The 21,978-nt window shown below is 50.8% G+C and overlaps 11 protein-coding genes across 11 annotated transcripts; 5 read left to right on the forward strand and 6 right to left on the reverse strand.

The window, feature by feature from the left end:
- Positions 1-239: 239 nt before the first annotated feature.
- On the reverse strand, positions 240-1,873 carry IAR55_000652 (uncharacterized protein; the record flags this gene model as incomplete). The annotated part of the gene is made up of 5 exons (XM_066943786.1): positions 240-344; positions 409-786; positions 867-1,312; positions 1,477-1,572; positions 1,726-1,873. 5 exons carry the CDS (start codon positions 1,871-1,873, stop codon positions 240-242), a joined length of 1,173 nt encoding a protein of 390 aa, XP_066806328.1.
- Positions 1,874-2,564: 691 nt separating this feature from the next.
- On the reverse strand, positions 2,565-3,480 carry IAR55_000653 (uncharacterized protein; the record flags this gene model as incomplete). The annotated part of the gene is made up of 2 exons (XM_066943787.1): positions 2,565-3,085; positions 3,192-3,480. 2 exons carry the CDS (start codon positions 3,478-3,480, stop codon positions 2,565-2,567), a joined length of 810 nt encoding a protein of 269 aa, XP_066806329.1.
- Positions 3,481-4,019: 539 nt separating this feature from the next.
- IAR55_000654 (uncharacterized protein) lies at positions 4,020-5,673 on the reverse strand (the record flags this gene model as incomplete). Its single annotated transcript, XM_066943788.1, has 9 exons — positions 4,020-4,133; positions 4,195-4,354; positions 4,420-4,523; positions 4,578-4,712; positions 4,767-4,876; positions 4,939-5,040; positions 5,107-5,224; positions 5,302-5,461; positions 5,597-5,673. 9 exons carry the CDS (start codon positions 5,671-5,673, stop codon positions 4,020-4,022), a joined length of 1,080 nt encoding a protein of 359 aa, XP_066806330.1.
- Positions 5,674-7,321: 1,648 nt separating this feature from the next.
- Positions 7,322-9,249, forward strand: IAR55_000655 (uncharacterized protein; the record flags this gene model as incomplete). Its single annotated transcript, XM_066943789.1, has 2 exons — positions 7,322-7,542; positions 7,605-9,249. 2 exons carry the CDS (start codon positions 7,322-7,324, stop codon positions 9,247-9,249), a joined length of 1,866 nt encoding a protein of 621 aa, XP_066806331.1.
- Positions 9,250-10,987: 1,738 nt separating this feature from the next.
- IAR55_000656 (uncharacterized protein) lies at positions 10,988-12,725 on the forward strand (the record flags this gene model as incomplete). Its single annotated transcript, XM_066943790.1, has 7 exons — positions 10,988-11,141; positions 11,223-11,291; positions 11,393-11,658; positions 11,741-11,783; positions 11,849-11,978; positions 12,082-12,281; positions 12,337-12,725. The coding sequence occupies 7 exons, from the start codon at positions 10,988-10,990 to the stop codon at positions 12,723-12,725; spliced, it is 1,251 nt and encodes a 416-aa protein (XP_066806332.1).
- A 413-nt stretch (positions 12,726-13,138) lies between these two features.
- IAR55_000657 (uncharacterized protein) lies at positions 13,139-13,980 on the reverse strand (the record flags this gene model as incomplete). Its single annotated transcript, XM_066943791.1, has 5 exons — positions 13,139-13,206; positions 13,297-13,342; positions 13,421-13,508; positions 13,565-13,581; positions 13,789-13,980. 5 exons carry the CDS (start codon positions 13,978-13,980, stop codon positions 13,139-13,141), a joined length of 411 nt encoding a protein of 136 aa, XP_066806333.1.
- Positions 13,981-14,298: 318 nt separating this feature from the next.
- On the forward strand, positions 14,299-15,644 carry IAR55_000658 (uncharacterized protein; the record flags this gene model as incomplete). Its single annotated transcript, XM_066943792.1, has 2 exons — positions 14,299-14,375; positions 14,516-15,644. 2 exons carry the CDS (start codon positions 14,299-14,301, stop codon positions 15,642-15,644), a joined length of 1,206 nt encoding a protein of 401 aa, XP_066806334.1.
- Positions 15,645-15,846: 202 nt separating this feature from the next.
- IAR55_000659 (uncharacterized protein) lies at positions 15,847-17,406 on the reverse strand (the record flags this gene model as incomplete). The annotated part of the gene is made up of 7 exons (XM_066943793.1): positions 15,847-15,996; positions 16,063-16,128; positions 16,183-16,239; positions 16,320-16,575; positions 16,629-16,824; positions 16,896-17,107; positions 17,165-17,406. The coding sequence occupies 7 exons, from the start codon at positions 17,404-17,406 to the stop codon at positions 15,847-15,849; spliced, it is 1,179 nt and encodes a 392-aa protein (XP_066806335.1).
- A 334-nt stretch (positions 17,407-17,740) lies between these two features.
- IAR55_000660 (uncharacterized protein) lies at positions 17,741-18,978 on the forward strand (the record flags this gene model as incomplete). The annotated part of the gene is made up of 7 exons (XM_066943794.1): positions 17,741-18,026; positions 18,102-18,140; positions 18,212-18,468; positions 18,525-18,563; positions 18,618-18,709; positions 18,780-18,883; positions 18,962-18,978. 7 exons carry the CDS (start codon positions 17,741-17,743, stop codon positions 18,976-18,978), a joined length of 834 nt encoding a protein of 277 aa, XP_066806336.1.
- Positions 18,979-19,417: 439 nt separating this feature from the next.
- Positions 19,418-20,861, forward strand: IAR55_000661 (uncharacterized protein; the record flags this gene model as incomplete). Its single annotated transcript, XM_066943795.1, has 7 exons — positions 19,418-19,623; positions 19,685-19,762; positions 19,826-20,030; positions 20,110-20,175; positions 20,260-20,451; positions 20,525-20,681; positions 20,749-20,861. The coding sequence occupies 7 exons, from the start codon at positions 19,418-19,420 to the stop codon at positions 20,859-20,861; spliced, it is 1,017 nt and encodes a 338-aa protein (XP_066806337.1).
- A 293-nt stretch (positions 20,862-21,154) lies between these two features.
- IAR55_000662 (uncharacterized protein) lies at positions 21,155-21,810 on the reverse strand (the record flags this gene model as incomplete). Its single annotated transcript, XM_066943796.1, has 4 exons — positions 21,155-21,316; positions 21,403-21,417; positions 21,486-21,541; positions 21,672-21,810. 4 exons carry the CDS (start codon positions 21,808-21,810, stop codon positions 21,155-21,157), a joined length of 372 nt encoding a protein of 123 aa, XP_066806338.1.
- Between the last annotated feature and the right edge of the window lie 168 nt (positions 21,811-21,978).

Below are 21,978 nucleotides of genomic sequence, written 5' to 3' on the forward strand. Positions count from 1 at the left end.
TGCATATACCGAACAGAAATGAGGGGTGGCTTTATGCTTGCTGCAGTCAATATGTTCCTTGGGGTCCCTTGGGTAGCGACAGGTCTCATCGCGATGCATAAGGTTCGTCACGCCGTCCCATCCAGATACAAATTCTCTGAAATTCCCCCTCTCCGTCAAGACAATTGTTTCTTCCCCTGCTTTATACAGATGTCTCGCCGTCTTGAATCGAAGCCCCCGCAATATCTGATATGCCCCACTCATGCCTTACACGTCAAGATCGACTCGGCAGCATCGATCTCTTCAGGCGTCTTGCGGCGTGCGAAGACGTGGAAATGCGAAAAGCCTGGGACGGATTGGAGACGCTGTGGGAAGAACTGGTTCAGTGTTTGTCCCTTGGAGCTTTGGTTGCTGTCATAACACGCTCACCGGTGGGTTGACAAACCACAAACACTCCCATCCCCTCTCATCCCATAGACCCTTCACCATCTTCCCCACCTCTTTACCACCTTCACTTTCGTACTGCGCACCTGCCCATTGCCGCATCTCCCTGCCACCGTGCATGACATCTCTTGCATACCACTCTGTCTTTGGAAGCTCCACTTGGTACTTGCCCCTTCCAACTGCTCCTGCCGGTGTCGCTGACCCGTCGTTGGAAGATGGTGGCGAAGGGAACTGTGACTGTGGTGGAGTGATGGTCGCTGGTGGCAAGGGGGTCACACCGGTGAATCCCCCAAGCCCTTCATCTTCGATCTTGGCCCATGCTGCTGGATCGTAGCCGACCAAGTGTGGGTGTGCGATGGGGATCTGTATAGGCGATCAGCGAGATCTCTTGTTCAATTGAGTACAGATATCGCATGACAGAATGATCGTTGCACAGAACTCACCCTTGACCATACGCAAAAGTGCCTGACGCCATAGGGAACGTTGTACGGCCAATCGTTCGGCAAAACCGCATATTTCTCAGCATCCAACCCCTTCTCAGGATCGAACCGAAGGTATTCCACCTTGTGTTCTTCTTCTTCTTCTGCCTCTTTTCCCTCCGGCGTGACACCAGTCTCTTCTCCAGGGCTTGAGGCGATCGAAAGGGCAGACTTGGATTTGCTCTTTGTCAATTTCCCATTCACGAGTGAGAGGGAAGCGAGGCTGACGAAACCGACGGAAGCCGGAGTCGAAGAGCCCGAGACAGGTGTTTGTGGTTCGGTATCTTGAGTTGGGAGACCGGAAGGGAGTGGGTGAGGCTGGTCAAGAGATGTGGTGAGATCGTATGTGGGTTCGGCGGGTTGGGAAGGAGATTGTTCGAAAGGAAGTCGAGCTTGAGTAAGGTATTTCTCTGCGATGTGTCATTTTTGTAAGCATGGTCCCTTTCGTCAAGACTTCGTCGTCACATCAGAGATGCTAGGGAATGAGCAGGATACCCATGGGGTGTGCCGGGCATGAACATAGTTCTGTTTATGGTACACTTATACCAATACCACAAGACAAGATTGTACTCACCTGTCGATCCGAACTTCGCTTTCATTCCTCCACTCCATTGATCGTACTTGAACTGCATCTCCTTGTTCCTCATGAGCTCTTCCAGCTGACCCGTCACTATAAGCATACAAGTCATATCAGGCTTCGTATGTTATTTCGAGATGGTGTGATCAGAGACAGGAAGTGGATCGGGGGTTATAGCTGGAGGTATCGCCGAGCTCTACTCGGCATGTAGAAGTTTGTGGAAATGGTCTGAACACTCTTACTCACTGATGATCTCCTTGAGTTCACCCCATGTAAACATCCTGGGATAGGCGTCGAGCTCAGCTTGAGTTGGAAGACCCGTGATAGCAGGTGGAGCAGGATGAGCTTTGGGTCCAGGGTATCTGGTATCGTTGCAGTAGATGACTTCTGACATGTTTGAGGAGTGTACCGTAGGTCTGATATTATAGGTATGTATGCGGGGTTGAGATCGGCGATATTGATGTGGATAGAAGAGCCCAAGACCAGTGGTTGAAGGAGGAAGGCGATCTCGAGATGGTGTCGAGTATCGACAGATAAGAAGTGTCGAGTTTCAAATAAAGGATGAGATGTCCACGAAGGCCTCGAGCAGATTCGAGCTAGAGTGTATATTTGATTATTGGTGGGAGCTCGCTTTCAGGATGAGGGTGACTGACACACACAAAACAATCGTCAAAGATGTCATTGAGTAGAACATATCGAGGAGAGGAGATCTGTATCTTGATGTTGTATCGACTTTTACGCGTTTTTGCCTTGATTCTCCATAAACTCACCACATCCGGACCACAGAAACCACAGAAGGGCGTATTTTACATTTTCGGCGATTTCACCGGGATAGATAACGAAGGGTCTTTCACTTTACCCTCGGTTGCATCGTATAGACGCGAAGCTTGTCCCCGACCTCATCGCTTCAATGACTTCTCCTCAGGCCAAGACTGATGCTGCAGGGGGTTTGCGTGACTGCGACAGGCAGGGATCCCAGGTTGCGAGTCATGTACAAGCTTGAAGACTATGCTCGTAGCATCATTGATTCATATCTCGTCCGTCGTCAATGTACAAGAATTGGACAACACGAGATCTTCAACAATTCACCAATCCACAACACCCTTCAATCCGACGACCTTACCCGCATCTCCATCCAGCTCGCCCTCGACGACTCTCCTGACCAGCTGTCCAGGCACGATAGGAGGAGGAGCCCCTCTCAAAGCCTTCGCAGCGGGATCGCCACCGCCGAACTCGGTGGCCACCAATCCCGGATCGACAAGATGGACGATGACACCATCTGCCTTGGTATTCTTCGCCCAGTGTCTCCCCATCATGTTGAGAGCGACCTTGCTTGATCGATACGCCGGGATGTCGAAGCCGAGATCCTTCGGCCATCCCTTGTCGGTTGGAGGGGTGTTGTATGGGAGTTGCTCGATGAATGACTCGGTGAGCGAGGCAACGGTCGAGGTCAGAAAGAGGAGATGCGGGTTGGACGATTGGAGGAGGAGCGGCATGAATTTGTGGGTCAAGGCATCGGTCGAGATGACGTTGAGATTGTAAGTGTAACTCCAGAGCTTCCTGTGAGACCATTTCAATCTCGGTGCAGCCATATCGAAAGCGGCGCCTGTGGTGGGGGATCGGATTGGATATCAGCATCATGCACCCGATACTGTAGTGAAAAGGGGCGACAAATGTGTTGATAAGCTTTTGGTGGGAAAACATGAGCTCACCAGCATTGTTGACCAACGCATCGATACGACCAAACTGTTTTTCCACCTCGTCATAAAGCTTGGCGATACTCTCATCATCTTCAATATCGAGTTGCATGGGGACGACAGTGCTCCCATTGCTAGCCTTGATGTCCGACTCGATTGATTTGGCGGCCTCCTGGCCACGAGCGAGGTCTCGTGAAGTGAGAAGCAAGGTGTAGGGTTTGGTCGAAGTCAAGAGAGCTTGGAAGATACCGAGTCCGATACCTCGGTTGGCTCCGGTGACGAGTACGATGGTGTTGGTTGACATGTTCCTTGTTTGCTTTGGTACGCTTGACTGATTGCTGATTGGGATTGCTGGCTACTTCCCCATCACTCAAACATGTTGGAGAGAGTCCCTCTTATATATGCATAGCGAAGCAACCCTCCTCGGTCTTCGGTAGATTCATGATGATGATCCGGTAGTGAGCACCGGATCCGAAATTCGCACAGGAAAAACGTGGCAGATAAGATTCGGACGCCGAGGTATTGCCAAGGTAATGCAATCAAACGCTCTCCGTCAAGTCGGTCAGGCATTAGAAGGAACTCATTGGTGCATCAAGTATGATCAAGGTACTGGAGCATCTTGTCGCATTCCTGCTACAGTCGCCCTGGATGAGATGAGATCCGATGCAAAAGATGTCGTCATCGGGTAACAATCAGCCCATACCGGAGCATCCGTTCGCTTCTATCTGACTGGATTGGCCCTAAATGGAAACCCGGCGCGATCGTGCGAGCGCCTTCGAATATATTCACCCTATAGCTTACAAGGTAATACATACGGCTGATATCATCTCAAAGCGGCAACAGTCAACTCGAAGCTGGCCTCAGCCTGACAAGAACATCCGCTACCAAACCAGGCACGTCGTTGCTTCCAGCCGCGATCCCAACTGCCTCCGAAATATCCATATCATTGCCAATCAGCTAGAGACATCAAAGTCAAGGATCAGCAACTTTGAGTGCAGTCGCATGATGGTCCACTTACCCGCCCATCGATGAATCGTTTTGTCAGATCGTCAAAGATCAAAGCGAGAACAACAGGTCCATCGGGACCGTCATACTCAAGATGTAGCTCGTTCTCAGAGACAGCCTTCACAGATTGTATCCCGAGAAGAGATCGGTAGAATGCGAGAGAGGAGGTAAACCTAAGACGAATTCAGTCAGATTTGACGACGGGAACGTTCGCTCAAGGGAAAGACTCGATACTGACCATCGGCATATCTCGTCCACCTTGGTATCTCCTGCTTCTCTTCCCTCTCTCACTTCTTTTGCACGGGCTTCTTCCCTTTCTCGGTCCCGGCTCAAGCGTTGTAGCTAAACAATGCGTCAATGCTAGACCCTCTCGCAGTGTCACCTGGGAATACTCACTTCCTTGGCTACTTTGGCAACCTCGTCCCTAGTACTGTCAGCTTGCGATTGCGTTGACGCAATGGCGTCTGTAAGTCTCTCCATCTCCAAAATTTGAGCATCGAGTGTTTCATTGGCTTGAGCGATAGTCATTCGCTGGGTAAACAAACGGTCAGTCCCCAGGGTCCTGGTCACACAGCGGTGACTCACATTCTCGGGAGGATGTGTCGCTTTGATACGGGCCAGCTCGAGCTCCATATCTCGAATGTGCTTCTGCAGCGCTTGAGCTTCCGATAGTTGTTGGGACATTTCCACATGTTCTGTATGACACCCGGGCGTCAGCTTCTTTCCTCGAGTACATCAGATACCACGGGCAAATCACTCTTGGCATTGTCTTCCGCTAATTGGACCGTTCGTGTTCGCATCTCCTCGATCGCAGATTTAGTTGATTTCAACGAAGCCTTCTTTTCCGCATTAACGATTTCTACCGAAGCGGCAGTGATCAGTCTCTCCGACCCCATCTGCCAGCGAGAAAGTCGACATAACCTACCTCGTTCCTCGTTCTCTCCCGGCTCTACACGTTGCGGTTCTGTTCCCGTTATAGAAGCGAGGAAATGTCGTTTCGCTTCTTGCTCGAGGTATGTGAATTTAAGTCGGCGGAAGTAATCCTGCAGATGACACGGAACGACGAGTTATCAGCTAGCTGTCCGAGACGTTTAAGCTCGCGAATGTTGCTTTCGCTGACTTTTTGAGACTCCATCTCCTCTCTGACCAAGACTGGATTGGTAGGATCCATCGTCATGGCCGAATCGTTACTGCTCATCGTAACATCCCGCAAAGCTCTCTCCTGAAATCGATCGCGATGGCGTAGAACGTGGAAGCCCGATGAAGCTGCTGCTGACAGTCTGCGAGAAGCCCAACATGTCAGCATCGGTTCCATCTCCCGAAAAGGAATCAGTGTCGATGATGGCACGAGTTGCGGGCAGAGATGTGGGATCGATGACCGGAACACTGCAAGGAACGCTGGGGAGCTAACGTACTGATCGATTGCGTGATGCATGGAAGAACCCATCGCTGAAGATGTATGCATACTGGCAGGAGCTGCGAGGGCGGTCATGCTGTCCAGGTGTGCGTTCAGTATGGATTTCTTAAGAATGATGTTGAACGATCGTGTCGTTGTTGACTTTGTCGTTGTTTACGAGTTACCCACCGCCGACCAAAGACACAGCCACGCGACTGTCTTCATGACGGCTTATCCGGAAAGTTCGGAGATATGTGAGTGTGGCACTATCTCCACCGTAAAATAGCTTTCTCGCTTCGGTACATGCATGCAGTCCAGCTTGGGGATATTAGTTAGCAGGTTGCTGGACCTGCAGACCAGCTCTAAGCATATGGGTTCACATGCACTGGCGCCAACATCGAGTAGTGACTGACACAGAACAGGCCGGATTGGTGAAGTGCAGATACGACTCCGGCAGGTTGGCATTACTATCACGGTCTCAACCATGACTTGCTCATTCTTATTCTTACCGCTGTGTATGTGTATTAAGGCTGCGTAAAGTGGCTTCTAGCGGTCCCAATGCTGAAAAGAAGGACCAGGCATGGGTGGAAGCCAGCACTCACGCCGTCCGTTTGACAGTGAGATATCTAGTGGCATCCGGTCGCGCGCATTGGGGCCCACGGAAATAACCACGTGCCGAAATCCGCATCAATCCCGAGAAAGCAGGACGGTTTCGTCGTTCGTTTTGTCTGACGCTGTGTCAGTATTGATCACCGACCATTTCCTCCTCTAGTTGATTTGTGGTAGAACAAAGTCGCGCACGCATCAAGACCGCGTGATCGATCCGAAGGCGAGGGTTCCAATCCGCTTGTGTAAATACGCCGTACCGCAACTTTGGTAGCTTTCGTTCGTCGACATGGGGCCGTGCTCTGTACTCGGGAGAGGAGCAGAGGTTCGGATTCGGCCGCTGACTCTGTATAATCAGTCAGAGGCACTTGGATCCATTTAGGCTTCACCCGTTGCATCATGGACGGACCGAAGCTTGATCACTGCAAGCAGGTATCTCCAATGCCAGTCCGTGCCGCCTTAGACTAACTACTCGTCTTGCCGCATGCATGTCTATCTGAGCTGTGTGGAGACAAGATCTATTTTCGTCACATTGCTTATCTTCGATCAATCGCTCGCAACACTGATTCACCTGAACACCATGCGCTGACCGGGTAGGCCCCGGTCGACTTCGTGGTCTTGTGCGAACTGGAAAAGTTATAGCGCGACGCCACCTCGCACATGTTGAGATTCGTGGAGGGTGAATGAATGATGATGCAAATTGCACCCACTCGTGAGTTCTATTTATAAATTGGTTTCGTATCCCCTGCCAGTTACGCGACCCAATGAGATAAGAACTTTTACGCAGCGATTATGCTTGTGTCCGCAGACGGAAGTCCAAGGTAGAGAGCGCTGAGGCCGTGTTCGCAGTGAGACGGAGAACTTTCTGAACCCATGTGGTGCTGGCAATGATGCATGTGGATCCACCTTTCTGAAGGACAGAACCGACATCACATCATTGAGACGCCATAGGTGGAGCACGAGAACGCATGCATAGTATATAACGACGTGCAAGACTGTGGACAAAGTCCCTCTCTCCCCTACTGAAAGCCAGTATTCAATCGTTCACAAGGTCCGAAGCCAGAGACGCTACAACATGACCTCTCAGCTTGTGAGTCCGAAGCTGCGCGGAACGTAGCTAATTATTTAGCAAAATCCAATGGACGACTTTTTGTCTGCCGGTGTCCCTCCACCGGGGTTACCGACCGCTCAACACCTGGGCGTGACCTCTTCTCTCGAGGGCGAGCACGAAAAGAAGGATGGTTACGGTTACGACGATGAACACATGGTCACTGTCGGTCACGCCAGCGGACAGGATTATGAAGGGCAACCAACCGAGGAGGAATTGTTGACTCTGAGGAAGGTCGCAGCGCCCATGCCGTGAGTGATTTGGCCTTTACCATTTATCTGATATGCATAGCTGATACATCACGGGAACACAGATGGGCTGCAGTTGCCATGTGTTTGATCGAATTCGCGGAGCGTGCCTCCTACTATGGATCGACCGGTCCTTTCAACAATTTCATCAACAACCCTCTTCCCGCGGGCGGAAGTGGCACTGGTGCCGTGCCCAAGGGTCCTGCTGGCCTCAACGCCCACGCAGGAGCTCTCGGACTCGGTTCGAGAGATGCTTCTGCACTCACGAACATGTTCACTTTCCTGGCATATGTCATTCCCATTTTTGGTGGTATCATCGCTGATACCAAATGGGGTCGATTCAAGACCATTTGCGTCGGGACCGCGGTCGGTGCCATTGCGCACGTTCTTCTCATTATTCCAGCTCTCCCCTCAGTCATCAAGCATCCCGATGGTTCGCTCGGTGCTTTCACCATCTCGATCATCATTCTTGCTTTCGCCGCCGGTTTCATCAAGCCTTCTCTTGGTCCTCTCTTGTGTGACCAATCGCCTGTGAAGGAGCCGACCATCAAGGTGCTCAAGTCCGGCGAACGAGTCATTGTCGACCCCGGAGCGACCGTCACTCGATATCTCCTAATCTTCTACGGTTGTATCAATATCGGTGCCTTTTTCGCCGTCGCCACCGAATACGCCGAACGAGATGTTGGTTTCTGGCTCGCATACCTCCTTCCCGGTATCCTATACATGCTCATGCCGATCGTTCTTGTTTTGGCTTACCGAAACCTGTACAAGGCTCCTCCTCAAGGCTCGGTCGCCCTTGAAGCTTGGAAGGTGATGAAGGTTCTGTTCAAGAACGGAGGATGGAAGAAGGCTTTCAGAGGCGGTGACGACTTCTGGGTTAAGGCTAAACCCTCTTACATCGCTGCCACCGAAGGATCACTCGATGTCACCAAGGTCTTCTGGGACGACAGGTTCGTTGACGAAATTCGACAGTCATTCAACGCTTGTGCGATCTTCTTCATCATTCCCATCTTCAACCTCGCCGACGGCGGTTTCGGTAATCAGATGAACGACATGTCGGACACGATGGTGCTCAACGGTGTTCCAAACGATCTGGTTGCCAACTTCAACTCCTTGACCATTATCGTGTGCACCCCTATCCTGACTTACGGTCTCTACCCAATGATGACCAAGATTGGTCTTCCCCTCAAACCCATGACACGTATGTGCATCGGATTCATCCTTGGTTCAATCGGTTGCATTGTCGCCGCGGTCGTGCAGCACAACATCTACAAGACCTCTCCATGTGGCAATCAAGCCACTCAATGTGCCGAACCATCGACCGTCTCCCTTTGGATGCAAGTCCCTATCTACGTCTTCCCTGCTCTCGGCGAGCTGTTCGTCAACGTCACTTCGTATGAGTTGGCTTATACTCGATCGCCTGCTCGAATGAAGGGTCTTGTCTACTCATTGGCACTCTTCCCCACCGCCCTCTCCACTGCCGTCTCCCTAGCCGTCACAGACGCCATTGTTGACCCGTATCTCGTTTGGCCTTGGGTGGCTATCGCCATCGTCAGTTTCCTCTGCGCTCCCATCTTCCCCATCTTCTTTCGACACCTCGACGTTCCTCTCGAACACTTCTCAGACCCCGACAGACAAGCCGGCTTGCAACAACCCAACGTCATCATGGGTGGTGAGAGCGGTACTCAAGTCGTCGAAAAGGCTCACTAAATGCCAACGGGACAGGTGGACGTATAAGCCTGTCATCGATGTGGAATGGAACGTGGTGCAGAGAGAGCATAGATTGTAGAGCGGATCGGATTGAGCGATCCGAACGAAACATGTACGCGATAGACCACTCTACGATCCTTTTGTACTTGAGTCCTGTCAATTTGTACTCGAGTAACTATTGGATGGATTTGCCAGAGTTCAAGGAGAGTTTGTAGATAGTTGATCAGTCCAGTATGAAGTACAAATACGCAGTCAATGCCGTCGCCTTTGGAGCCTTTGTAAGAGGAACCATTGCCCAACCGAGGACGTGATATACCAGCACACCGACGATGAGTAGACGCGAAGCACAAGAAAAGTCAGCCCAAAACAGCGTATAACAGTGGCTTTTTGGGGGTCAGAAGCGTCTAGATGAATCCACTCTTAACTCCTGCCCAAGTCAAATCTTGCATAACGTCTCTCATCATCTGTCGGCGGTCCTTTATGGCTTGCGCGACGTGATGGTCTAACATTTTGAAAGAACGCCACGAAATGTCGATCGAGGGTGATCATGTTGCTCAGTACCCCAGATTCCTTCCTGAGACCCAAAAGTGAGCCGATGCTGTGCTCACAGCTGAAGATGACAGAGGAAGGACGGTGGGTTGTCGGTATCCGTTAATGCACTGAAAGGCGCAAGCGTGACACCTGCATACAGGTAGGAAGGGAAAGACAAAGCACACACACACGAGTTTCAGGGTGTCCTTTTGCAGTGCCATGCGATCGCAGCGTTTCATTTTAACCCGAACGAATCGCTACCTTTCTCCAGCGGCGTCTCTGCCTGGGTACGATGACTCGACCAAGGGTGAGAGAACGCTCTTTCCGGGCTGACGGCCCTCCTCTCGATCTCGCAGAAGCATCATCAGCTCAGGACTCTTTTCTTCGAATCCGATGAAACACGATAAATCACTGGCCCAAACCCCTGCCATTCCTCTTGACCAACCCATACACACATATATCAAATTCACACATACTGGAATACATGCACGACTACACACATACACAAACGCGAACGCAAACGCAAACGCAAATACATACACATACACAGCGATGATTAGATTCCATGCCGACATGCACAAGCCTGGATACGCCCCTATATACATTTGACTCATCGGATCGATAGACATCGTACGCCTCGTCCTCACACATGTGTGTCCGATTGTTGGCTCACCCCATTTCCACAGTAATTGAGAGTGTCCTTCAACACAGTTTCAACACCCTCCGTTCGTCTGATCGACCAAAAGTCATACCTTCATCGTCCAATCGCAAAGGCCAACCCTTCTCTCCCGCTCACAAGAGTACCTCTTCCCCGGAATCGGCCTAAACACACTAGTGAACGCCACCATCTATTTCAAAGGACGATCGAAATCATCAAGTATCACAACGACGCCATCGATCTTCTGATTCGACCTCTTCGCTCCTATATCGATGAGAGGGGTCCTTGAAGCTCACCCATGCTGAGCTTTTGGCTGTGATGAGGAACTCTCAAAGATATATCATGTGGCGGATCGACGGATGATCATTCTTTCTTTCTTTCTTCCTTCATTGCCATCTCTTGATCGATCTCGTTACCACTCAATCTTTGATCTCATCTCTTATTCATTCTACCTTGGTAGCGACTCGTACCACCACTTTCCGATTCCCGTAGACCGCCGTTCAAGTCCCTTCTGTTCTGATCTTTGTCATATCTGTCTTGCTCCCCGCCATGTCTTTCCAGCATCCAGAATACCTAGGTCCTTCGATCATTGCCCTAATATTGGCTCTCTACCCTTTACCATGGCATCTCCGCACCCGCAACATTGTGACTTTATCCATGATCTTCTGGATGACAGCGCTGAACACCATCCATACCATCAATTGTGAGTGCCAGAATCGTCTTCCGCGTCTCTGGCAGTCCTACGCCTGATACTAATCGTATGCTGTACTTGCACCGTGAACAGGTATCATCTGGGTTGACAATGCGACTCCCCGCGCCAACGTGTGGTGTGATATCAGCGCTACAGTCTATGGTCAGTAGAGTCCTATCTATCTAATTTAGCTCATTCCTTTGCCAATTACTACGCCTTGTTACATGACTCTAGCTAACACCTATCCCTTGTTCTGAACGCAGTCGCTTACAACTTTGCTCTACCCACCGCCCATCTGTTACTCGCCAAGCAGCTCGAGTCGTACACCTCTCTCCGATCCCACTCTCCGCTCTATGATCTCCGCGCACGTCGACGTCACCAGATCTTCGATCTCTCAATTTCTGTGGCCGCTCCGGTGATCGGCACGGTGGTCCATCTCAGCAATATGGATAGGAGGTTTTATGTCGTTGAGTCGGTGGGCCCCATGCCCGCGACGTATTGGAATACTTGGGGCGTGGTCTGGATGGCTGTGAGTGTTAACGTCTCCCTTCTTGTCCGGATCCCTGGCTCCATTTCTGGACGACATTGATTGACCGTTGTGACCTATTCAGGTCGTTCCCATCTTGATCGCTGCAACCTGTGCCGTCTATACAAGTATGTTCAGCTCGCTTCGTGTTTTCACTCCGAATCAGATGTCTCATGCAGCCCTCTGCTTTTAGTCATGGCAATCGTCAATATTTACCTTCGAAGACAGAAGCTGCTCGCCTTGATCGCGTCCGACGCATCCGTGAATCGCGATCAGTTCGTCCGACTCATGTTCCTCACCATCGCTGAGCTTGGTACATGCGGGTGAGCCACTTCGATTCGTTGACCTCTCAGCAATCACTCCTTACTGCCTTTCGAACTTCTATCCACGAACGTGTGACTAATCAAATATATTACTCCCCATCAGCCTACGAGCAATCTTCAACCTCATGTCTTTCCAAAACGGCCCTCAACCTCTCGGCCATTATGGACCTCCTGAACACAACCTATCTAGAATCGAGAGTATCCCCGCCAGTATGATCACCAAGAAAATGAGGTTGAACCTCGATTTGCAATTCTTCACTGTTGTCGCATGCAGCATGGTCTTCTTCCTCTGTTTCGCAACGAGTGAGTCTTCTGACTCCAAACGACTGAGTTAAGCTGACAAAGGTGTCTCGTATAGGTATCGAAACCAAGAAGTTTTACTACAACGTGGTCCGTCGTATCGTCCCTTGTATTCCTGAACCTCGCGAAGGCCACCTCAGGCTATTCAGTTCCATGGGATCTGGTTCCGGTTTATCTTCAACTTCAAGCCGAACCAACCCGACAGGATCATCTTCCAGCTCTGGGGGTCGATTCTTGACTATTGCAGGAGCTAGCACACACAAAGACGTCGATATCTCCCTGGAAGAGATGTTGGATACTCCACAATTCGACAAGAGCGGGAATTACCTGTCGAGAGGGATGATGGGCAGCAGTATCAAGACGGACGTGTCCGAGTCGAAATACGACGAGGAGACGGCGGAGGCCTTGTATCTTCCTCCGATGCAGACTGATGAGAAGAGTAAGTAGCTTGGAGTGAGCCATGTCTTTACAAAACACTTCGAGCTGATTTTATGGTGATGGTTGACAGTGATTTGAATGTGGTTCCGACAATACAGCGGCCATATACCCCTTGAACTTCCACTGCCTTTGCCTGCACTCCTATTATAATCTGGTCAATCTGTGTTTCGACTGTAACTTAATTCAGTAAACTTAATCATGTCGTATCCATCGAACATTACACGTTATGTCATGCACAGTTTCTGTCTTGACTGGTCAGTAACTTGGGCGAGGGCTGCAAGCCCTGTCACACATTGCCCATTATTAGTACCCAATCGAGAACATACAAGGCATGCATGTAACGCATTCAAGCTTGAGATTTCGTTCCTTCTGCTCCTTCCGATCCTTTCTCTCCCCGAATGTTTCGATGAGAGCGATATCAACTATCGGGGAATCCGGTTACACTCCATGTGTGTCCGTGTGGGCTCGGCAGGAAGTGCGCAGTAAAATCCTACGTGAAGAGAACCAATCAGGTAAGTAGACGCTCCCATATACGTCACGCATCCTGTTTTGGCGCTGGGTTTGCAGCTAGACAACTTACCAAGTCCCTGCATGCTCTTGAATAGAGCAGCACTCTGGACAGCGACCTATTCAACGCGGGAATACATGTAAGCAAACGATCGCAATTCAGTCTTGGTTGATGAACGGATAGAGATCGCACCCACCTTGATACAGCTCATACCCCCTTGAGGAGTTACTCGGCAGAGTTCAGTCTCGGGATGATCGCCATTCCTCCTCGAGTCAAAGACGTATCTACGGGGCGATATTCAGCTCTTTTCATAAGTGCGGTCAAATGGTTGTGAGCTTACCGAGCATTCGGAGCTTCCTACAACATCAAGAGGAAAGGTTTCAGCCTGATTAGCTTCCAGACCATATACATCACGACGATTGCATATACTAGGAGATCGCAGTCGTAGGAGTTGCGACATCTCGATGATGATGAAGGAAAGGAGGGAGCAGTAGTGAAGTCATCGATTGGAAAAAGAGGATGCAACGCTGAGAATGCTAATATGCTAGAACCCCCAAAACTCACATTAACAAAATCGGATACTCGTTTATGTTGTTCAGGCGGAGGAGCGTTCACAGCCGAATCCGATCGAGGAGGAGGGACATCGTTGACTCCCTTTGCTGTGTTGTTGGCGTAGGAAGACGGAGAGATGGTGGCGTTGGAGGGGGAAGACGAGGAGGGAGAGGAGGCGGACGTGAACCAATCGAATCTTCCCATGATGACAGTTTTTATTCGGCTAGCTTTGTACCGCTGTAAGAGTCGCAGATGATGAAGTGAGATCAAGGTCAAGATGTCCGACCAAGTTTCAGTGTTTGAATGATCGAGACGAGGTCGATGATGCCATTCCACGTGGATATTTGTATTCGCATTACGAACACGTTTTGTAATTGACCTACAAAATGCTTTCGGTTTGGGTGGCAACAACAACTCAACTCAACTCCCTCCACACCACACTGACTGACCTCTTTCTCTTCTCTATTCTCATATGACTGGACAGCAGCGAATGGAGCGACATCGTCGTAGTCATTTCGCAGAATGACGGGTATAAGACCCGGTGTGGGTCTGGATAGAGAAGCGGATTACGCTGTCCCGAGACCGACCAAGATCAAAATGTACGTGGATTAGACTCTGACATTCCCCTCTTCACATTGTTTGTTAATCATTGCTCCTCCAATTCCTTGCACGCGCTATCCACTCGCCCGCCGCGTTTCATCGGGGCAAACCCTGACTTACTCTTTTTATTCGCTCACAGGAAAGAAACGAAGCCTGAAAAAGCTCATCGACTCTATCGTCGAGAACAACGACGAGCGGCACGAGAGTCCGAACGTATCTCACGAGCCAACGGCTATGCCGTCTCGCCCCCACGTCGATATCGTTCACGTTCCGACTCCATCTCCCCACCACGCCATCCGCCCAAAACCAAAAGCAAATCGAACCATGAGGTGTACGACGTTGACGCCGACGAAGAGGAGGAGGGTGGAGGAAGAGGAGGGGAATGGATGGGAGGGTATGGACGACGAGCTAAAGAGGAGCTGGAGACGAGGGAATGGGAAGAGAAGCTGGCTTGGCTGGCAGGTGGTGGTAGCAACGAAGATCCGTTCGGCGGAGTGACTTATGGATATGCCGGAAGTATGGACGGTGTACATATACCCAAGAGATTTCGTGAAGCGGCAGGAGCTCCTGGACCTTCTTCGTCCGCCTCTTCGAATAGACGGAAACGAGATGGAGATCGAGATCCTGCTCAAGAAGTGGACTTCGACGCGGGAGGTCCTGTCCCACCTCTCGGAGCCATGACGGAGGAAGAGTATACCGCCTGGGTGAGAGAAGGGATGTATCGCCGAAAACATCGGGCGGAGCTGGAAGCGGCGGAGAGGAGGAGGAAGGAGAAAGAGGAGAAGGAGAGGAAGAAGGAGAAGGAAAGGGAGAAGGCTTCGAAAGAGGAAGAGAGGAGGCTGAAGAAATTGAAAAAGCAGAAGGGGGACGATGAAGAGAGGAAGAGGAAAGAAGAGAGAGGAAGATGGAAAGATCGATGGAAGAAATTGGGTGAAACGGGAGGAGAAGTCGAAGAGACAGAACTACGATTCGACGATATCCCTTGGCCAGTTTATCGATCGTCAAATTCGACGACCACAGTCATATCAGAAGATCACCTTACTATCGATAACGTGCGATCGTTCCTGTATGCGGTGGCGGAAGATGAAGCGGCGAAGGGTGGAGATGACTTGAGAAAAGTGATACGAGAAGCTATCAGGAGTTATCATCCAGATAGATTCCACGGAAGAGTCCTACCAAGAGTGAGGGAGAAAGATAGAGATAGAGTTAAGGATGCCGTGGAAAAGTTGAGTAGAGTGCTCAACGATCTCGCGGCGGAAGGGAAGTAGGCATTCAAACACATGATTCAACGTCATCGTCAACAACGACTACGACAACAACAACACCACCATTACATTTTGTATGTATGCTCTGTATTCATAGACTCAAACGGCAACTCCCCCTCACGGATAAAAAGACATCATCATCCGGCCTCGAGCGAGAACAATATCCATATGCATGTTGATTTGAGACGAAAACCACTCAATCCTGTTAATCCTGAATCTGAACCTTGATAGCTCCTTGAGTTGGATCCGCCGCGACGTGGAATGCCTTGACAGCATCTCGAAGGGGGAATCGATGAGTGACGAGAGGCTTGAGATCGATAAGACCACCTGAGACCAGTCGGATAGCTTTGGGGTACTGATAGGAAAGAAGTGATCAGCGCTGACATATACCATTCAAGGGAGAGTAGGGGGTTTGACGCACTTGGTTTGCGTAGCGATATTGGAATTGGAGGTCAATCTCGTTGGCTGAGCAGTAGCCGAAGGGATACTACATAGTCTGTATCAGCGTAGGCACAATGAAACGAAATGGGAGACAACCTACACTTTGCTCCGAGGGTCCAACACCAATAACAAAGACTTTGCCACCGAAACCGACAGACTGCGAGTAACAGATTAGTCAGGATTCATAGCCACAATCAACAAGCCTGTTTTTTGGACAAGAAGGTAGAAGCTACTCACGAAGATTCCCGCTCGGATACTGCTCTCCACACCTGTACAGTCCAAGGCAAACTTCAACTCTGTTCTTGCGGCCTGCTTGATCTGCTCGGACACCTCTTTTGGCGAAGCCGACCTGTCGATCACAACAGTCTTGACGGTCGGGATGAGCTTCTTGGCGAACTCGAGTCGGGAGGCGAAGAGGTCGGTGATGACGATGGGTGTGCATCCTGCTGCGTGAGCAGCGGCGAGTGTGACCAGACCAATCGGACCGGCGCCACTACATACTTGCCATCAGAAAAGGCAAGATCGACATTGATCTTATCCACTCACCAGATGACCACCGGATCACCTAATCGGACATTGGCCCTTTCGAGACCCGCCAAGGCGACTGCCAAAGGCTCACAGAGCGATCCCTCCTCGAAAGAGACGTTGTCGGGTAATTTATGAAGCCATGCCGCGGGATGATTGTGGTATCTCGTCAGAGTACCGTGATAGGGCGGGGTAGAGAAGAAAACAACGGCGGGGCCTAGATTCCCAGCAGATGTAAGCCACCACGAGTTTTAAGGGTCATGAAGATTCCGTTCGGTTCGTACTCACAAGCGTTGTATCTGCCGGTTCTACACGGGTCACAACTTGCCAAGCCACAGGGGACACCAGCTTCGATGGCGACTCTATCACCGACCTGCCACTGAGTGACTCCTTCACCCAGAGCGATGACTTGTCCGGCTGACTCGTGTCCTGCACCGCATTCATCGGTGACGATCATAGTAGGACCGATATGACCATGTTTCCAAAAATGAACGTCGGAGCTGCGTAAGTGAACCAGATTCAGCCCCGCTGTAAGTTTGGTACTGCGCTTATCTCACCCGCAGATACCAGTAGACCTGACATGGACCGTGACTTCACCTGGGCCAGGCTTGAACAATGGTTTATGAACCATATGCACCTCATGAGCGGGGTTGTAAGCACATGCGACGTTTGCTTCGGCATCATCCAATTCGGGATCCCCCTCGTTCAGGACGCGGAACTCGGGATGTTTCAGCACCTTGGAGGGATCGTATTGAGACTCGTACTTTGACGATTCGATGGAGGTGACTGCGATAGGCATCGTGCTTGTAGATCAGATGCGATGTGTGGGGGACGAATGGAAAAGAGAGGTCGTTGTTGTTGTTCTCTTCGTCAATCCACCCGCATATACAACACTGAGGTCAAGTCGACAAAGTAACTGCCGCACCGGTTGTCTTGAATTCCCGCTGTTTCCGGTCCGGGTTCCTTTTTCTTTGTTACTTTCAGTCGCCAAATGTCGGTTTAGCCGAATGGATGAACCCGGCCGGGGGAGGTAAGGGGGTGTCTGTATGTATGGATGCAAGAGATACCTTCATGCCTTGCCATTGTTGTTGTTCGTTCTGTTCAGTAAATCACTCGCCGCTCGCAACGATAACATGCCAATCACACTAGACTTCTCAGGTAAGCTCATTCTGGTCACAGGTGGGGGACGAGGTATCGGCAGGGCCATCGCCGCAGCGCTCGCAGAGGCAGGCGCCGACGTGGCCATCACATACACCTCCAAGGATGCTACGCCCGTCGCCAAGGAATTGTCGGACAAGTACAAGGTCCGAGTGAAGGCTTTCTCTTGCGAGGTGACACAGAGTGAAGCGGTCGATAAGATGGTGGACGCCGTGGAGAAGGCTTTTAGCAAGAAGGTGGACATCGGTGTTGCGAATGCTGGTAAGTATCGTATGGTATTATAGCTCCTCAAGAGCGCCAAGAAGCGCCGGACGAGTCTTACTTGCCTCGCTACAGGTGTCAGTCTGTGGAAAGATGCACACGACAACACTGATGGTGAGTGAACGACGACAAACTGTCCGAGATACTTGAATTGCACAGCTAACGCATATCTAATGATCGTCCAGAGGACTTCACAAACATCTTCGCCGTCAACACCTTCGGACCCTTCTATCTCGCTCGAGCGCTCGTCCGATCATGGCTCGACCTCCCCATCCCCGTATCTGGCGAACCTTCCCAGCCCCTCGAGGTCTGGGGAAAGAAGGGCATCAATCTCAACAAGCAGATTCTGTTCGTCTCCAGCATCTCCGGATTGGTCGCGATGAACCCGCAACGGCAAACGGCTTACAACGCTAGCAAAGGCGCGGTGACCATGTTGTCAAAGGTAAGCGTCCGGTCCGAGCGTTGGTTTTCTCATGAGAGTAGAGTCTTGCAGGCGAGTGGTCACATTTGGGCATCAACGTGAACTCAGTTTCGCCCGTGAGTAATGACAACCCGTTGACTGTTCCAGCCGCCAGAACTGACTGGAGGCAGGGTTACGTCTCCACGGACATGATTGCCAATCCCCCCGACGAGACCGCCAAAGCATGGGTCGGTGAATGGGAGAAAAGAACACCCGTCGGACGGTGAGTAGCATGCTTCTCATAACACACAAAGGGCCATACACTGATCCTCCTGATGCTTGCTCGGCACCAGATTCGCATCACCCGAAGAGATAGGTCACTTTGTCGCAGTCATGTTATCTGACAAGATGGGAGGCATGGGATTCATGGCTGGTTCAGATGTCGTGGTTGACGGAGGTGAGTGCGGTATCGTGCCGTCACCCGTGACGATAGGATGGTATGGCAGCTGATGCACAACATCACCACTATCATCAGGCTACACCGTCTTCTAACGACCTGAAGTCGTACGCAGCTGTAAGGGCAGATCAGGGGATATGACGCGTCGTACACAGGAAGCAATGATCTCATCGATACAAAATACAGTTGATAGAAGCGGTACATTGACGCGGCGGGGATATCATCATGTCGTCTTGAGTCGAGGAATTGCAGTGTTGGGAAGCACAGGGAATGCAGCTTCACTACCGTCTCTGGCATGTTGATCTCCAGCTGCTGTGAAGGATGATCTGGAATGTCGAGAGAGAAGATACGTGAGGGTGTTCTGTTTTCTTTTTTCCCTGATACCATCTGCAAGATATTATCGAGTTTACTATTTTGGTCGGTTTCGCATCATCCAGTATTCCTCGCTCGTTTATTGTTTGTCAGTGATCGCTTAAAATCACAACGCATCTTCTGACCCTTCTTTTCTATGCTCTCCTCCATTGACATGTGCACATGTCTTCGTCAGATTTAGAAGGACGTCTTCGACCAGAATCAGAAAGGAAGAGCGGCAAGATGTATAGTATGGAAGAAGCCTGGGAGGCGTTGGACAAGCTGAGAACGGCGCCTCGGAAAAGACAAACAACGTGGATACTGCTTGCGATAGGGGCGATCTTGCTCATCTCTCAAGCGACTTCTGGGCAGCTAGGGTTCGGTTCACGGTTCGTCCCGAGTGTGTTTTTGACGATGAGAAGGGTCGAGCTGATGTATGGCATCGTGTAGAGGTGCCCTGAGTACATGGAGAGATAGCACGAATACGTTGAGAAGGGGGAACTGGAGTCTAACAAGTGATTTCGATATGTGAGCGGTCTTTTCTGGCTTGTGAATTGGACGCGTAGCTGATTCCTCTACTTTCTCTTGTAGCGTGGTATCACATTACGATGAGGACATCAACACAATGAGAGACTCAATCGCAACCGTCAAATCATATCTTCCACCCAACAAATCCCACCGAGTCATCATCTACTCAAAGAAGGACAGAGACAGCGCGGGAAAGCGAGAATTGTTCGAACTCGCAGACGAAGTGGTGTCGATACCGAACGTAGGAAGAGAAGGAGAGACCTATCTGGTGAGTGTTGTTTCTTGCGCCTTGTGCAGGGATCGAACAGAAGAGGTCGCTTATATATATATTTTTATGTATGTCTCAGTCGCATATTGTGAGGCATTATGAAACATCTCCCACGAACATAGCAGAACACACCATCTTCATGCAGGTGAGTCAATCGTTGCGCTATTTCTGCGGACATCTGCAATACCGAATATGCCTCTATTGACATCTTGCTCTCCTGATCGCTCAGCCTCATATCGCTTGGGACTGGGTCTTCCTTCCTCGTCTACGCGACCTCCTTCGCCCCGATACCGGATTCTTGTCTTTCGGTCCTTACATCACACAACAATGCGGAAAAGACTCTGGAGGAATGGAGTTTCCCAGGATGGCCGATATATATAGCATGTTTCGTAACGACTTTTGTCCACCGGAACCAGCTCTCGTGAGTGTGCTAGCTCTGTTTGTCTGACCGTGTCCACTGGGGTGGGCCTCGCTGACCTTTGAATACTAAATAGGCAACGTGGGCCGGACAGTTCATCGTGTCCAAGCGACGGATCCTCGACAATCAATATGAATCATACGTAAATCTTCGATCGAAATTCCATGCTCCGCCAGAACACTGGATCTGGAAGGAAGGATGGCACAACGACGAACCGAGCAATCCGACATTAGGTGAACACCCACATTTCCACAATCTGTCTTTGCCATCAACTGATCAACGGTGCTGCCTCTCTTCTAGGACATGCTCTCGAACGATCTTGGCCAGTTGTGTTTGGTTGTACAGACGCGGGTGTGGAAAAGACGTGCGGGGGCGAAGGTGTCACTGAGCTTTGTCAGTGTTTGGACGCGTGATAGCATAGACCATTCTGCGACAGGACCATTTCACAGCACATGTATATACATCGCATGTCGTTCGAGCCTGGCGTGTCTTATCCTCGGCATACTCGGCGGCGCTGTCTTAGGGACTTTTGCGCCGCCTTTCCTTCGCCGGCGCCGTCAAGATGAACCCTCAGATCACGTTCGGTCGGCGTTCCACCGCTGAGAGCCTGCTACTCACACCCTCATCTCCTCCATTGCTCAATGCTAGACAAACGCCTCTGTCGAAACCCATACCAGACCTGCGTTCCTGCATGTCACCCCACAGTCTACTTCGTCGCCATGATCTCGTCAATCCTCTCCACCAGATACCTGATCACGCCTTCCACGCCGACCTGTTGTTGCAGACCAGAAGGGATCGCGTGCGTCTTGATCTCCGGGATAGTATCTTTTGCGATCTGCTGGATCTCCGCTTGTTGTTCGGGTGTCCACTGGGAGTGGCAGTGGGAGTGAAAGGAAAGTCAAGTCAAGTCAGCATGGGACGGAAGTGAGAGTAAAAGCAGCTTGACAGACTCACCATAGATGCAGCGAACTGGGATCAGTAGATGCATCTGGTCAGTGTGCTCGTGAATTATAATTTGGAGGATGGGCCATGCTCACCAGTATACCTGGAGGAGGCTGTGTCGATTCAAGCAGAGATCTCACCCCTTCTATCGCTGTGACCAAAACGTGACCACACAATCGTCAGTCTGCCGAATCACAAACTCGTCCGTCCCCTCCATTCTATCATCCAGAACCTGACCATCGGTCACGCGTCTACAGACTCGTCACACTTGAGATACTCACTCGTGGAGTTCCCAGCATGGACTATGGTGTATTTGTCTTTCACGACCTCGATGACAGATCCGATGACCTTGTTCGCCCTATCCGGGAAAGTGTTGACGGAGATGAGGTTGACGGGGTCCTTATTTGAAGAAGAAGACATGGTACGGACACAAGTCGTCTGACGCAGCCGAGGGGAGAGTCGGACTGGGACGATACGGCTCAGCATGGATCTGTTGGTCTTTCCCCTTTTTTGATTGTCAAGACTGCGCTTGTGCAGGTGTCGCAAAGGTGGGAGTGATAGAGGCGGACTGAACCAGAAGAAAGATGT

Source organism: Kwoniella newhampshirensis, chromosome 1, assembly GCF_039105145.1.
Source record: "Kwoniella newhampshirensis strain CBS 13917 chromosome 1, whole genome shotgun sequence".
NCBI classification, from domain to species: Eukaryota; Fungi; Basidiomycota; class Tremellomycetes; order Tremellales; family Cryptococcaceae; genus Kwoniella; species Kwoniella newhampshirensis.